Source organism: Gymnodraco acuticeps, unplaced genomic scaffold (assembly GCF_902827175.1).
Source record: "Gymnodraco acuticeps unplaced genomic scaffold, fGymAcu1.1, whole genome shotgun sequence".
Lineage (NCBI taxonomy): Eukaryota > Metazoa > Chordata > Actinopteri > Perciformes > Bathydraconidae > Gymnodraco > Gymnodraco acuticeps.
This window is the reverse complement of record NW_022989890.1, coordinates 1524081-1540550: the sequence shown is the minus strand read 5'-3', so window position 1 is coordinate 1540550 and position 16470 is coordinate 1524081. Positions and strand designations below refer to the sequence as shown.

Sequence of the window (16470 nt, the reverse complement as noted above, 5' to 3'; positions counted from 1 at the left end):
AGCTATTTTAATCTCAACTTGGTGAATTTGTTGTATTTTTTAACGGCCATTATGCACTTCTGAAAAGACAGTGCTGAAATATCTACACACAGGATAAGCAGTGCAACAACGATAAAAACAGAGGTAGTAAAACATCGCTATCCTGATAGGAGACAGATATTCTCTAAGAGTTCAAATTGCCACCATTTAAAAAAGTTGTTTTCCTGCTCTTTAAAGACGCAATTATGTGAAACACATTGACATTGTTTTGTTCATACAACTCTTACATTATTTAAAAGCACAAGCAACCAAAATAAAATACTGTAAAGTTTGGTTTGATCAACGATGACAAACAACATAATGCAAACGGTCTGAACTCCGTTTGTCCACACATGAAACATGAACCAGTCGCATGGATCCATTTCAACCAGTGTGCCCAATCAGTAACCGAGGGACAATTCAACAGCTACCCAATCTCTAATGTGAGAAACTATAAAAAACTCATGACCAGAGTGGTAACTTAAAGGTCCCATGTCATGCTTTTCCGGTTATCACCCGTCCCCTTGTGTGTTATGAAGGTTTTTATGCATGTAAACGGTCTGCAGAGTCAAAACCCTCCCCAAAACGCCTCGTTGGTGAAACGTCATCATCCATTTGATTCTTCCCGGAACGAGATTACGTAAACACGTACCCGGAACGAAATGGACCAATCCGTGGAGCCCTTACGTTACGTCCGCGGAGCCGTTACGTTAAGCCCCCGCTGATTGGTCCAAATTGACCAATCCACGGACTTCCTCACACACACACAGTGCAGGCAGCTCTGCTGACTTCTCCTCCCTGGCTGCAGGCTGGAGATTCTCTCTGCAGACCCATTCTCACAGCGTTTATCAACCTTTTTCTTAATCAATATCAAGCCACACTTATTGTTTTTACTTCGGCTGTGACTTTGTGTGTGCTCAGGGTGAGTTTGGCTGTGTATCGCTAAACAAGGAAATAACACCTCCACGGAGCTCAGCGCGATTCACAACGTCCCGACCAATCAGAGCACACTGTGCTCACAGGGAGGGTGGGGGCTGGAGCTATTGGAGATACAACGAGCCGTTAAAGGCAGAGAGTGAAATTCAGTGAATACACGTAGTTTACAGAGATGCTGTGAGGAACCAATGTGAGTTTGGAAAATTGCACAATATAAATCTATTCTAGTAGACCTCAACAATGGAATTATGATCAGTGGAAATGGCCATGACATGGGACCTTTAACTCTTGTCCTGACTTAAATCTTGAACAGCTGTTGATGGTTGACTGAGTGTTCAAGGCACTTGTATTTTAAATGAGAAAACAGCTCTTGTACACTTCAGCTATCAATTTCCTAAATTATTGCAGGAGAAGTTAGCAAACCTGCATCTCCCTGTGCCGAGAACAACCTGTGCTGCTGCTTGATGAACGTCCAGACAAATATAGTTGTTGTTGTTGAAGAATGTACCGTGGGATATTTTAAAACGTTATATAATTACATCTAAGAGTATGAAAACACCAGATATAAACGAGGCTCCAAGGCTTGGGTTATATGTAGCCTCACACTTCGACAGCATGTAACAGAGATACCTTATCCATCGTGTACAAACCACACAAACACCTTGTTCCATGTTTTTCACCCGGAGAAGGTTTCATAGGTAAAATGCCAGCAGACAGTTATTCCTATATGTATAAGCTCCTACACACAATCCACCACCGAGCTGTCGTCCTCGTCAGCTCCCCAGTCTCCGAACCTCATCTGAGGGGACGGCGCTGCCGGGTGGAGGTTGTTAATGTCGTCCAGAACGTCTTGCTCTGCGTCGTCCACGGGAACAATCCCCAAGTGACCGCCCTCCTCCCGGTGCGTGCGGATGTGTTTGCGCAGCGCCGCGGGCTCCTTGAAGCTGCGGTTGCAGAAGGGGCAGCAGCAGGGCCGCTCCCCGGTGTGGATCAGCTGGTGGTGTTTCAGGTGCTGCAGGCGGCTCAGGCGCTTCCCACAGATGGCACAAACATACGGTTTTTCCCCGGTGTGCGTGCGCCTGTGTTTGCGCAAACCGTCCAAGTGGCGGAAGCAGTTCCCACACTCTGAGCAAGAGTATGGTTTCTCACCCGTGTGAATACGCAGGTGGGTTTTAAGCGCCCCTGACTCGCGGAAGCGGCGGCCGCACACAGCACACGGGTAAGGCTTCTCTCCAGTGTGGATGCGGATGTGCTTCTTCAGGCTGGAGATCAGACGGAAAGTCTTCCCACACTCCAGACAGTGGTGAGGCCGGTCTAAAGAGGGCTCCACTGGGGTGTCAGAGGCTGAAGGTCCAGCAGAGTCGTCTGCTCTGCCTGGTGAGACGCCGTCTACTCTCCCGGCTCCAGGAGTCCTAGCCAACTGTTTCTGTCCATCAAGTCCTCCCTGCTGCAAGTCACTGCCACATTCTCGCACAGGTCTTTGGTGACGCAGTGGATGAGTAAAGGAACGCTGGGAAACCTCGTCCCCAACTTGAACGTAGCCAAGATCGCTCTCCCCGACCCTGTTGTCCTTCCTGCCGGGCTGACCGGAGCCTGAACCGGGCAACTGCTCCTCTTTAATCTCAAAACTGGAAGCTCCACCTTGTCCCTGAGTCTGCCTCTCATCTGAAAGACAAATTCAAACATGCAGAGATGGTTAATGTGAAAGGAATACTATATTAAAACACAACTATGAATCCATGTCCATTTAAAATAACTCCTTGATTTACTTGCTCTCACAATCAAAGACAAAGGACACCATAAAAAATAAAACAGAATAGAGTTTAATGGATTATTAGATTAATCAATGAGTAAACCAGAAAAAAAGCATTTGCCTTCTTTGTTGATTATTGTCATTTGCAATGACCTGAGGTCTAAGTCTTTCAAATGTGGAGATGTACAGCTTTTCTCTGGTTTATTTAATATGAAACTTAATCTTTGGGACTGACAACACAAAGTAAACATCTGATTAAGCCATAATGGAAATAACAGCTAGTTTTAGCCCTAATACACACAGTTCAAATTGCATATTTACCTGGTCTATCGGAGCACATATGCGATGTGTTGGAGGTAAAGGTGTCCAGCGCGTGGTTGGTCACAGAGCCGTCGGGCTGGATAGAGAGCTGGCACATTTTGTAGTCATCTCTTGTATCAAACCCGTGAAGGGAGTCATCCACTGACCCACCGAGACCCAAGTCCACCCCGGCTCCGTTCACATTCCGGCCACCCTGGTGGTCCCGGTCCAAGCCTGAGGCCATTGAAGCCATGGAGGAGAGAGACGGGGCGAACACGGACTGCCCGATGGACGGAGAGCCGGTGTAGGAGATCTGCAGCTGGTCTATGTGCTTCTGAGCGCTGCACAGACACTCCTGTAAAGTCTTCAGCTCCCTCTCAGACACCTCCAGACGCACCTTGAGTCTCTCATTCTCCTGTTCCTTGTGCAGCAGCTCTAGCTGGGTCTCGTTGAGCACCAGCACCACTTCCCCCAGCAGAGTGTCCACTGCAGCGGACATGGCGGTCTGGATGGTCGGGGCGAGCCGGGTCTTCAGCGACGTGACGGTCACGCCGCCCTGCGAGGCTCCTTTCCGGTCATAACAGGACTCGACCCCGCTCCTGTCTATTAAGCTCTGTTTACGATTTCCATTTCCGCTATTAGAGGGAGTGGAGACCATGCCAGCAGCAGCATAGCCTGTCCTCCGGGCAGTCATGATTTTAAAGTTAGCTTTAATGCAGTTTGCTAGCGTTTACAGGCTATGCTAACGTCTGATGAGCTATTAAAACAGTCTAAAATTACGACCAACTGTAATAATCCTGCAAGTGTTGTATATTAAAACAACGAACCGCTATTACATCTGCCCAAGTTATGTTTATCTGGCGTGGCTGACAAAAACAATGAACTCTTCGCAGGGCCCCGGTACCGCTAGCTCACATTAGCCTGCTAGCTTTAAAGCTAAAAACGCGAGTCGGTAAAAACGTCCTCTTGCAAACACCGTGACTCTGCAGGAGGAAAGAGTCGACGGTCTTTACCGGCGTTATTCAAGTCCGTAGATTATTGTTCAGTGATAGCATGGTCCCAGCATCGACTCACCCATCTCCTGCCTCAGCCAGCTGAACTGCTCTGTGCTGAGGCCCGTCGCACAGGGATGGCATCAGAGTAGCCTGTGTTCACTGTACCCTGAGTGTTGACTTGAAGGGAGTTTCTTCCTCTCAGCAGAGCATTATAAATAAGCCATAGTGCTCCCTTCTAAATGTAATGCTTGCCAAGCATTTCGTATTTCTATTACATCTTGCATATTAGAAACACATTTTCTTTATATAATTGTTGCATTGAAAATGTATGTATAGACAATACAATTTGTAAACCCTACATTCAGACTCTTCTTTTCTACTTTTCATCTAAAAGGTCAAATATAATTTACATTATACAATAATACCATAGCTTAAGCTACCCTGCAGTATGTTAAGACATTTAAATATGCTCCACTTTCAACAGTTGCATAATTAAAGCCATGTACACAATGTTGCATCAATAATTAGTACACATTAACATAGATCATACATTTCCAAACTACGCGATTCGATCAGTCAAATTAGTACTTTTCTTTATTTATTCGTATTTAGTTCAATCAGTTTCACAAGTTTACCAAAGGGGTGGCAAAATGACATCAAGATAAAGAGCAATTGATTCGTTGAATTAACTCTCAGAATAATAAAATAATTGTTTCTGGATTCTCTTTTTTAATGTCAACATTGTTCACCTGTTACAAAAGACAATATGTGTCAACAGATGCTTTACATAATAGGCTATCCTGTTGAAAATGTATTTACTTAGTTTGCAGCTCATTGGCTTTTGCAAATTACACAGCTTCATATTGCACCATTACATAACTTGCTAATTAGCTACAAGTGGAAGAATTACTCAGATCTTGTACTAAAAGTAAAAGTACCAGAATGTAGGAATGCTCTGTTACAAGTCACATTATTAATCCAAGTGTGCAAAGTAACTCACGGTATTAAATAAATGTAGTGGAGTAAAAGTACACGATATACCTCTGAATTGTAGTTGAAGTAAAAAGAAGCAAACTTTTTTTAACATTTAATTACTCAAGTAAAGTCCCTCAAAAATGTTAAAGAAATATCTTGTCTAAACTGCCCTAATGTACAAGTGTATTTGGTCCTATTTACAAGCCTGCAAGTTTTAAATCAGGGCGAAATGCGGCCCAATCTTCGTGGCTGTGCAGCAGCCATTTGCGGAAAAAAGCTATAGTTTTCCTCTTTTCAATCTTAAATTAGATTTGCGGGTTCAAAATCCAAAGCACACTCAGGTCATTGACCTCTCAGATGGTTATATATACTCTAAAACCGGCGGAAGACATACCACTTCATCCTCAACAGCAGGATGCTGTGAAAGAGGCCAAACGTATCATGAACTTTGTGATGCTTCGCAGATGAACTGTTCAATGTCAAAATACAATCCATCATAACAAATAAAAAAAATTAATTACTGTCAACCACACCAAGTGAGGAAACACGGACATCGGCTCGCCTGGCTCCAAGTTAAATTCCTCCTTTTTTGCGTGTTTCCCTTGACTGGGCTGTAGGGGGCACTGTAGACGGCTTTAATAATACTGAAGTAAGAAACCTTACATTTATCATCTATGTAATTGAAATGACTTCCCAAACAGGAAGGAATTAACACTTAAACATTTGTTTATTTAAGTTATTCTTCATTATTATTATTTATATCACGTATTGTTGTTTTTTATGTAATAACTATCACATTATACTTTAAAAGGTGTGTTGCAGTTCCCAATTTGTTCCCCTGTTTACCAGCTCTTGGATCCTTTAAAGATGAAGTAAAGTATTGAGTGATTCTTAAGAAGAATCATGTCAGTTCTAGTTTTATGATATCATTATGCATTTTCCTTATAACAGGACCCTGTTGAATTGACTTGGGTCGCTTCTATTTCTTTATTATACAAAACTATATTCACATGCAACCGTTCGTAATGAGGAAAGCAGACTCATACCAGCCACAGTGGTTGGGGAAAAAGTGATGTGTTGCATGGCAAGAGGGGCAGTGCATTGTGGGTCATGTTACAACACTTCTTTATCTGCCTGATTATTTTGTCACAACAGAAATATTTATTGCTCATATTGACACACTATCTAATAAAAAGACTGTGACACTGTTTCTCCCATTGTGGATAAACCATTTACAGACCTACAACTGACTAATTTCACCCCTGGCCTTATGTCACTCCTGTGATTAGTTACATGTCCGTCATAAAACTACCTATACTCTGTGACTAAGCTGTACCATAACTTAGAATTCTATTTTTTTCCCTAGACAAGAACAGCTGGAAAACAACCGTATTTTCCCCCTGGGGTCAATAAAGTCTTCCGAATATGAACATGAATTATTAGGAAATAAAGCAAAAATAGATGCATGTTTTTCAGTGTAGAAATCAGATACAATACATACACAAAGCCTGTGTTACGCAATACATAAACCTACCCATAATCCTGCATACAAATATATGTACAAATATTCTCCTTCACACGTACACACCCACACTGTATCCAGTAAGACCCAAACACATTGACTCACCCACGGCTCATACACGATAGAAAGAAAATATACAATAAAAGTATAAGAAACATAATAAGGTAAGATAAGATATGGTGTTTCAGAAAATAAAGTGAAACATGTAGATAAGAATTCGAAAGGATACAAATATTGATAAAAGGTACAAATAAACAGTATAAATAGAAATTACAACAATAACATATAAACATGTCTTTATGCAGGTGTTAGATCTAGTATATTTGGGTAGTCATTCCTGTTGTTCAATGAGTAAGTGCATTTTGATATAATTGTTCTCTCAGTCAGAGCTGACTGAACACAGTCCTTCTGGTACACATTGAGTAACCCACGGCTCATACAAGATGGAAAATATACAATACAAGTATAAGAAACATAATAAGATAAGATGGTGTTAAAGAAGCAACAGAAAATAAAGGGAAACACGTAGATAATAATTCACACAAGGATAATAATAATAATGATAAAAGGTAAATAGAAATAACAACAATAATGCAGGTGTTAGATAGTGTATTGGGGTAAAATAGTCATTCATGTTGTTTAATGAGTAAGTATATTAGTATTTTGATGATATTGTTTTCTCAGTCAGAGCATACTGAACACAGTCCTTCTGGTACAGGGCAATGCGAACTAATAGTGCCCATATTTTCTGTGGTCTAAGCTCAAAGTCAGACCTGAGATGAGAGCGTGCAGCTGGATTTGTGGCCGGCTACATCTGGAAAAGTTGCTTTCCCACATGTCACATAAACATATTGTTCAGTTCTTCTCCTTCCTGAAAGCGCTGACTGCAGTTGTGATGTAAATTCTAAAAACAATCACCACAACTTGTACTTCTTATTCTGACTGTTTTAGTCTTCTTAAGAAAAATACCAGCATAGTTATTTAAGACTTGTTCTTTTCCAGAACAAGTACAGTCAGGTTGATTTCCGGCCTTTTTGGTGAACAACAGCACATCAGTAAAGTCATACATTTTTTTCAGGTGATAGGACATGTGGTTGAGATAATGGGATGGGCGGTCCCTGGCATATGTCAGGGATGATGAATTCTAATGAATAAAAGCCCTGACGTGGACAATACCCAATCCTGTTCAATTTCCCTCAGCCCTAAAAGGAAAACAAGAGATCATTAACAAGAAGTGCATGCTCTAAATAAATGTGCACACCGCTAAGGAATGCACATGATTCGCCTCACCAGTAAATGATGTAATTTTGTAGCTTATAGTAATCATGCCATTAACAGCAAGCCCATAGCATTCAGCAAAGAGGGAGGTGGAGCTGGTCAAACAGAGTCGGGAATAAGGGGGGGTTGTGGGAGGAGGGCAGAAAGAAGGAGGTGATTGAAGGGAAATAAATAAAGGAGGAGAGAGCAAAAGAGGGAACAAGTGGACGGAAAGACAAGGGGAACGGAGCTCATTCTCAATCAGATTTGAAAACCTTTGCATAACAGGTAGGTTTATAACTTTTTATTATATTTTCACTCTTAACACAAGAGATTGTAGCCTAGCTGTGGCTAAACAAATAGCACAGAGTAGTATTCAATAGTGGCTCCTGCTCTATTTTAATGAGGTCAAACAGACTTATCTCTCCAAGGACTTTTGTGAATGGGATCCATTGTCGATTCTCTATGCATGTCCAGCACAGCACATATTTCAGGTATGTTTGTGTGGATTCTTGTGGAAACGGCACTTGCAGCTGTCCTGTAACTGGACCCAGCTCAGAGGGCGTGTAGGCATTTGGACCTGTTGTGCAATACGCCTGGAATGCTGAATTAGTATGAGGTATATCTCCATATCTTAACAAGTGAGGATTAATGATAGCAGCTCTGTTAACAAGACTATAAATTCTTCACAAACATGCCACAGAATAAAACTTTTAACTAATGAAGTGTCCACAGTTGCAGTGTGCGTTGCTTTTTAGACAGTTAATGCTGTGAGTTCTTTTTCAATTTCCCAGCAAGCACTAGGCTCACATTTAAGCTATTTGTTACATTCCCTGTGCAATTATATACCCTGTAAAAGACACAGCATCAGTGAAGAAATGACTGCATGTCCTCATTCAGAAGAGACTCTAGTCTGGAAGCCCCGGGGCTGATGCTTTTCATTGATCTGAAAAACAGATTTTCCAACTAATTGATGGAATTTTTCTTTCTCTCATTTCCAGAAAGATGATGGCTGCCAGCAGGGACCTGCCTTTCCCCCTGGCGATTGTTTGCCTGGTTCTCATCAGAGGTTACCGTCCCCTCCCTACAACATCACAACTGCCAGGCACGCATCCCATGAGTACTCAAGCAACACGTGAGCTTTCAACCGAGTCCTTTGTGTTTCGGGAAGATGATTACCCCGACGATGAAGTCACAGTCACACCTATAACACAGAGTAAAGTGTCTCCACATGGACAGAAAACTGAGAAATGCAAATACAATCCCTGCCTGGAGAGTCAGACCCCTTGCACTGAGCTGGCTGCCTCCACCGGCTGCTTGTGTCCAGGCTTCACTTTACATAATGTGCACCCGCAGCCCCCCACCCTGACATCGGTCACCTGGAATGGGTCAGAGGTCATAGTTCAGTGGTGTGCACCTTATTCCCACGTCACAGCTTTTAATGTGACAGTCGGGGGGGAACAACGGCAGACGTTTGGGAAGAGTCGAAGGAAAGGTGGAGTGGGCGACATCGAGCACATCTCAGAGGTTTGTGTGATGGCGGTGAACGATGCTGGGCACAGTCAGGGGTCCTGTTCGATGTTCGAGCCACGGGACAGGAGTCTGCCTCTGACGGCGGGACTCATCGGGGGGGCGCTGGGCTTCCTGCTGCTCCTCTTGCTGGCCGTGCTGCTCTGGAGGCGCAGGAGGCAGAGGAAGCAGCAGGCCAGCATCTCACTGCACAACACTACTGAGACAGAGTTAAGATAAGACTCGGCCCCACAAGATTCCTCAGCGTCATTCCAGTTCATTAACTGTGTACTCTATAATATCTGCACAAAACAGGATATCTTACATTTGAAGAAAGGAACATCTTGTCACCTCACATGGATGAATGTGCCATTTAGAAAACCTATCATTCCTGTTTAAAAGGAAGTTCTGACGCCTGTGATTTGAAAACCAGCTTAAAAGAGTATTTATTTAATATAAGTTTTCTAAAAGATGAAACCCAGAAAAAAGCCCTTTTGGGGGACAGGTTTAAAACATCAGATTACGTTTTAGTTGACATTTTGGCTTTTAGGTTTGTGTTAATGTATGAGATGAATATTTGAGTTACGTTTATTGGCAGTTGCTGACATGTTTAAAAATACTGTATAATGTAAAGCAAACATGTGTATGGTTCTGTTACGCTTTCTTTTGTAACTCAGTGACTGAATGCTTTAAGTTTTAATAATGGAAAGTGAATGATGTGTTGTATTATGTGCTGTGTTTGATAGACCTTAAGTAGCCTATGTTAAGAGTTTGATTTGACAGATTTCCTAAAACAAGTTTTGAGAAACAAACTGAAGCACAAACTGAAACACTGAAACTACTGTATAAAGTTGTGTAAAGTCTGGCTATTAAGTTCAGTTAAACTGAATGTCCTGAGTTGGTGTTGTCCTCCATCTGTGTGTCATCGTCGGAAGTGGTGTTGGCGTGCTGGATGAGCTCAAGTGTTGCTGCTATTTTTCCAGCTGTCATACAATAGCCTTTTCAGCGGATATGGATTTGTGAGGTTCGTCTCACTGCAGCTAAGACATCCAGTCATCCAGCACTGAACTGGAGGGAAGCTTCAGGCTTTCGTTCTTTCTTTTTATTTTTTTGGGTGATGAAAAAGAGAAGAAAGTCCAATATTTAAACCCCCCCTCCAGTTTATCTCATGTTCAAGCCTCCATCTGCATGTCTCGCAGCCATGTTATAATTCCTTTCTTTCTCTGGCTGCTGCCATGGAGCGTTTCCACTGCTCCTGGTATTTTTCTTTTTCCAACTGCACTGCACAATTTACACTGCGCAGAGCTGCATGGAAGTCAGCTAACAGCTGCACTTTGGAGACACAATAGATTTTCAATTTCAGCTGCTGAAATGGACTCAAGATGCTGCTTTTATGACATGTATTCAGCCTGAGAGTGCAGTCGCTTTAATACTGGGAGGGACATCTGGACATAATATGAGAGGAAATGCAGACACAGGGGTGGACAATTTAATGTGGTAGCAGCCTGTACTGAACAAAATGTAGTATACTTAAACCTCAGCAGAATAGCTTTTCCTGATGGTACCAGAACAGAGCAACATGTACTTATGTATTTACTTTGGAAGTGAATGTGGTTTGCCTTTTTCTTTTTAAATACATTATTTTTTAAAGAAACGTAAGATGTGTTTGAATGTTTACAGAACAATAAAAGTCTACCTTAAACAGAAAAATCACGTTTTCAATAAGCACATGTGCTCATTTGCTGACCTTGGAGGTTACATCGCAATGATTGTAAGAATGTAAAGCTTAACCTAAAGACACAAGATATTAAACTTATATCACTAAAGAAATACATAAGACGACTTGGTAACGCCACCATCTTCTCTCCCAGAAAGTCTCATCATTGACTGGTATGGTTGTAATTATATTAATTAAATACTGATATTAACTATATGAATCCGACTATAGATGTGTAGTGTATGCTGTATAGAATTGAAAAATATAATATATATTCATTAAAACTTGAAAAATGACCAAGTTAAATTGAGCAACCGGAGTAGGTTTATTCTGTGAATAGAATAGAATAGAATATATCTTTATTGTCATCACACATCAGTGCAACGAAATTCAGTTGGCATCTCTCAATGCAATACATAACATAAATAAGAACACATCCATAAAAACAGTGATAAAGCAGAGATAGTAGCAATAATAATCAGGGTAATCATATGCACTTTACCAGAATGTTAAAATATATAAAGCTACAATGTTTAAATATAAATAGTTACTAAAAAAAATATCAGTTGATACTTAATAAATATACAAATAAATAACATGGTATTTTAGGCTGCAGTCTTTGATGGGAAGTAGTGTGTTTGTATGTGTGCATGTTATAGTGCGTTTAGTGGTTGGACAGGGATGGGAGTGATGGAGGCCACATTTTCCATTTCAATTCATGAAACTACAAAAAACAAACAAATCCATCAAGGTTTTGAGTTTGAACGACCTGAAGTAACCTTTTTCAAAGGCAATACATTCAGCAATGTGTGACTTTAAAGTGTTTAGAAGTGATCAAGTATCACACTCTGTCTTCCAACTTAATTATCATTTTAGAAAACGTATATGACATATCAATGAAATTAAATAAAAATATTGGATATATGGCACAGAATAAACCATATGACATGATCTGCCAGTCATTTGCTGAGGCCTTTTTGCATCGATGCAGCTCCCGGGCAGGCAGGGGCTTGTGCCGACAGAAGAAGCACGGAATATGCATAGGAGAAATGTCCTTCAGAGGAAATGTTCCTCTGAACTGCTGATCATTTCCAACACTTCCAGTGAAAGACGGAGCAGATCCACAGTAATGATGATTCTCAGATATGACACAGCTTTTTTTGTAACTGCAGGCCGATTTTGAAACAAGGTCAGCAGCAGTAGGGATGAGTGTTGTGTACCGGTCATGTTGAATCACTGCCATCTCATTCAGTAAACCCTGACTCATGGTGAGGTCACATTTTAAACAGTAATCAGCTGAATTGAGACTCCGGGGTTTCACAACATAATACTTTGTGCCTCTACCCGTCATTCTGTTACTGTGTGGTTAACAGTGACTATGGAGTTTGTTGAGTACAAATTAATATGTGTGTAGTCTACGAACTGCTGCTGCCTGACGTGTTTGTATGCGTATTTAGGAAGTTTTGGATTCTCCCTATAGGTAATGCATTATGTGTTCAGACTCATGATTAAACAGACAGTTGAGAAATGACTCACCTTATTCACTCTAAATATGAACATGTCACGTACGCAGACTATTTTAGGGTCATTTAGTAACCCTTTTATCAGTGTCTTTCCGCATTCAAGATTATTTTCACAACAGAGACAAAGCTACCTTTTAAAGGCCTCTGCTGTGCCTTCAGGCTGGGAGAGGAAATGTCACATTAATGCCCTCTGCTGGTCCTTTTCATCCTGAGAGAAGACCGCTCTGCGCTAAAGGCAGTAAAGGAAATCAACACAAATAATGACAACATTAAAGCTGCGAGCGATGAACATGTCCGTTGCATTTTAGGACACAGTGTAGATAGATAAAGTGGGAATCGAGGGACAGGAAAACAGACAGGAGCTGTTGGAGTTGATACTTAACTTCAGAAATATGATGGTTAGACTTAACAGTATAAGAGATTGAAAAATAATTAACAACCTTACCTCTTTGGTAGCAGCGTTTGCTCAAATGTGTTTGAATGTGCTAAGTGTTTGGAATGACATTGAATGAGGAGTCATTGTTTTACTTCTGATTAAAAACAATCCCCAAATGTGTTTTCATGGCATCGGCTTAAGAGGCTTTACAGCAATGACAGTAATTGTAGGTTGCAACATAATACTCATCTCATAACATTATAAGGACACCTATTCCAAACAGTCATTTAATTTCATGCAATTCATTATTCATGAAAATTGATTAGCATTTAGCTGCTGGGAAAATGAATACAAGTGCTTGTTATTAGTTATCCACCAGCAGGGGCACTAATGGCTGCTTTCTCTGCCCGCCGGGGTCAGCTGTTACAGGGCATAACATATTCACAGTGGGTCAGGCATCCATCAGCGGCCATTATTGGATCCAGGCATGCTTGTTTGTATTCAAATGTCGAGAGATTTCATCGTATTTCGCCTTGCCGATAACAGTATAATGAATAAAAAAGAAAAGGAAATGAAAGGATGTCAATTAAATAAGTATTTGCTCACAAGCTAAGTGTAATTTAGAGTTAAAAACAGGGGACTAGGGGACATCATGTGGCCTTCAACAGAGGAAACTGTGGGTCTAAGTGGGAGGTTGTTCAAACTGATCCCCCTGTAGGCGTCTCATCCTGTTTATGTCTTAAGTCAGTCTGTCTGTCTTGGCTCACACCGAGACTCTGTAAATAAAAAGATTAACTTCTGTCTCTAAGTGTCACACGAAGGATGATGGGGATTTATGCAACTGCAACAAGGCGTGTGCGAGATTACATTTCATGTTTTGGCACCGTCAACGACATCAACAGAAATGGAAAAAAAACAGAGTGTGCATCTTTCTTTCATCATTTAGACCTCGAGTCCCTTTCATTTGTTTCCACAGGAACCACTAGAGGTCATTATCACAAAGAGCAGTGCAGAAATCAAAGCCACCTCCGGCACGCACTCAGTGATAATGTAGTGGAAATGAGTTGCTTTAATAAGGATGAAAATGAGTTTGCAGCGGTAATCAGCTCAGCCACTTCTCCACATCGCAGAGGAGAGAGTAGCTGAGGATTCGGTGTGTTTGAAGGAGAGGCTGAATGTTTGCTCTGTGTCCCGAAAAAAAAATCATCCCGCGCTCTTCTCTCAACCCCCCAGGATGGCCTTTCATAAAGAGGAGGAAATATTTCCGGTTTTTCCCCTCCACATTTCCTTGTATGAAGAGCAAGGGTAACCATGGCAACCTGGCATTATACAGGACAGAGTTGAGTAGGTTGAAAACGAGCTCCGGCTCCGAGAGGAGGGTTATCAATCACTGCATCACACACACACACACACACACACACACACACACACACACACACACACACACACACACACACACACACACACACACACACACACACACACACACACACACACACACACACACACACACACACACACACACACACACACACACACACACACACTCTCTCTTTCAACCGTCACATGCCTTCACAGGCCAGGAATCATGATGACATTTTGTTTTTCATCAGCGAGCCACGGCCAGCGTCCATAAAACACTCATGTTGAAAGATAAAAACATTTTAAAGAGTTCACTGAGGCCAGAACGCATGTTTTTTCGTCAAACTAGAAATCTGATACATTTACAGGTTTTCTCTCACTTTTCTGTCATATTTATATCATTTTATTATTTGGTTTTAAGGAGGAGTATAAGGGTCAGACATAGGGAGAACACAAAGGAAAATAAGAATATGGGAGGTCAAAGGTCAAGGTCACTGCACAATTTCACACAAAGTGGTAACATTTAGACTGACAATCTTGCTCCCTCTAGGCCAGTGGTTCTCAAAGTGGGGGGCGCGAGAGACCAGGAGGAAAAATGGTTATAAACATTTTTTTAAAAAGATTTTAAAAAATCATAAATTGAAAAATTATTTATTCGAAAATAATATGATGCAGTACTATTACGTCTGGGTCTCTGTGTTTCCTTAAAGCTCGGCTCGGCGTGTGTGTGTGTGTGTGTGTGTGTGTGTGTGTGTGTGTGTGTGTGTGAAATGAGCCATTTTGTGTGCGCGAGAGAGAGATATATATAAGGAGTATACGGATATAAGGAGTTTTTTCAACAACAAAGTGGAGGAGAACTCTCTCCTGTCAGACTGAGAGACTCAGTGAGTTAAAGGACTCTTTCAGTGTTTAGATAGTTAACTTTAGTCTAAGTTATCTCAGTGGGTCTCAAACGTTTTGGTCACGATTAATGTAAACAATTATTTCCGAGGCACACGTTTATATGATCATTATAGTTATAAAAAAATAAGAGAATAAATGAAAAACAGGTATGAAATACTATATTACAGTAAAACAATAATTACGTTTAAAAGGGTGATTTGTAAAATATCCATAAAGAAAAAGTAAATCTGTTTACAGTTCTGTTTCATAGGTGTTGAGAGATGTATCCATAGATCTCTTCATTTTGCTCTCAAAGTGCACCAGATTGATGCTTTTAACTTCAATATTTAAAAATGTATCTTCCCGGGGGAGCTTGCCCCCGGACCCCCCTATGTGAGGTCCACACACCACCTATAAAAATAGCACTTGACCCCTGCTTACACCTATAAGCCGTGAGCTGATTATCGAGCCCTCATTGTAACAGTCACACTGTGTATATGCGTGGGGATTGTTGCAGTAGAAAATTCCATTGTAGCGACCGGTACATTAATGGGAAACCCTAAATGTTCGCGCACCCTCTATGAAACGTCAAGCTACCCCAAAACAAATCTCTGGCGCCGCCACTGAGCCTGACTATTTGTGTTGGGGGGGCCCAACTTTTTTTTTCTCCAAAGGGGGGGCCTGACAGAAAAAGTTTGAGAACCACTGCTCTAGGCCATGTGTTATTGCTCTTCCGTAATTTAGTAAAATATATCAACACGGTTAAATTAAAATAAAAAGTAGATTTTTACAACAAACAATTCAAACCAAGAACCTTTAAAGAAACATGCCAAGGGAGAACATCATATAGCTTGACATTTGGGGGGGGGGGGGGGTTACCTTGATTGGTGATTGGCTAATGGTTACACAAGCCCAAAAATCGTTATGACATCATAAAGTGGCCGAAATCTGATCAGCTCATTTTCAGACAGGTTTTTATATAAATGGATCAGGACAAAAAGAGAGCGAATATTTTTTTCCTGAATCTTTCAGAATCTCTTTACACAGAGGGGACACATGTTGATGTATAAAAGACATGAAAAAGTGGATTTCGCATAATAGGTGACCTTTAAATCGGCATGAATGCTTTGTATTCTTTAAACAGCTGAGTGTTGATTTGTTCTGGAAAAGTTCAATAAAAAGGCATTCAGTTCCTGCTCCGAAGCCTGAATCTTAGAGTGCTGGAAACCTGAGGGACACGGAGCCGGAGCTGTATTTAAACCTGTGAGGTCAAGTAGTTTCCCCAGAGAGGCCGCACTGTTCCGGCTGGAGGAACTTTCCGTGCACTTTATAAAATAACATGTTC

At 41.3% G+C, this 16470-nt stretch overlaps 2 protein-coding genes across 2 annotated transcripts; one reads left to right on the top strand and one right to left on the bottom strand.

The window, feature by feature from the left end:
- Positions 1 to 1134: 1134 nt before the first annotated feature.
- Positions 1135 to 3701, bottom strand: si:ch1073-224n8.1 (zinc finger protein 16-like). Its single transcript, XM_034199747.1, has 2 exons — positions 3029 to 3701; positions 1135 to 2619 (listed from the first exon to the last, which is right to left on the bottom strand). Exons 1-2 carry the CDS (start codon positions 3699 to 3701, stop codon positions 1694 to 1696), a joined length of 1599 nt encoding a protein of 532 aa, XP_034055638.1. The 3' UTR covers positions 1135 to 1693.
- A 4229-nt stretch (positions 3702 to 7930) lies between these two features.
- LOC117536438 (leucine-rich repeat neuronal protein 4) lies at positions 7931 to 10975 on the top strand. Its single transcript, XM_034201296.1, has 2 exons — positions 7931 to 8044; positions 8758 to 10975. Exon 2 carries the CDS (start codon positions 8762 to 8764, stop codon positions 9503 to 9505), a length of 744 nt encoding a protein of 247 aa, XP_034057187.1. The 5' UTR covers positions 7931 to 8044; positions 8758 to 8761; the 3' UTR covers positions 9506 to 10975.
- The last annotated feature ends 5495 nt before the right edge of the window (positions 10976 to 16470 follow it).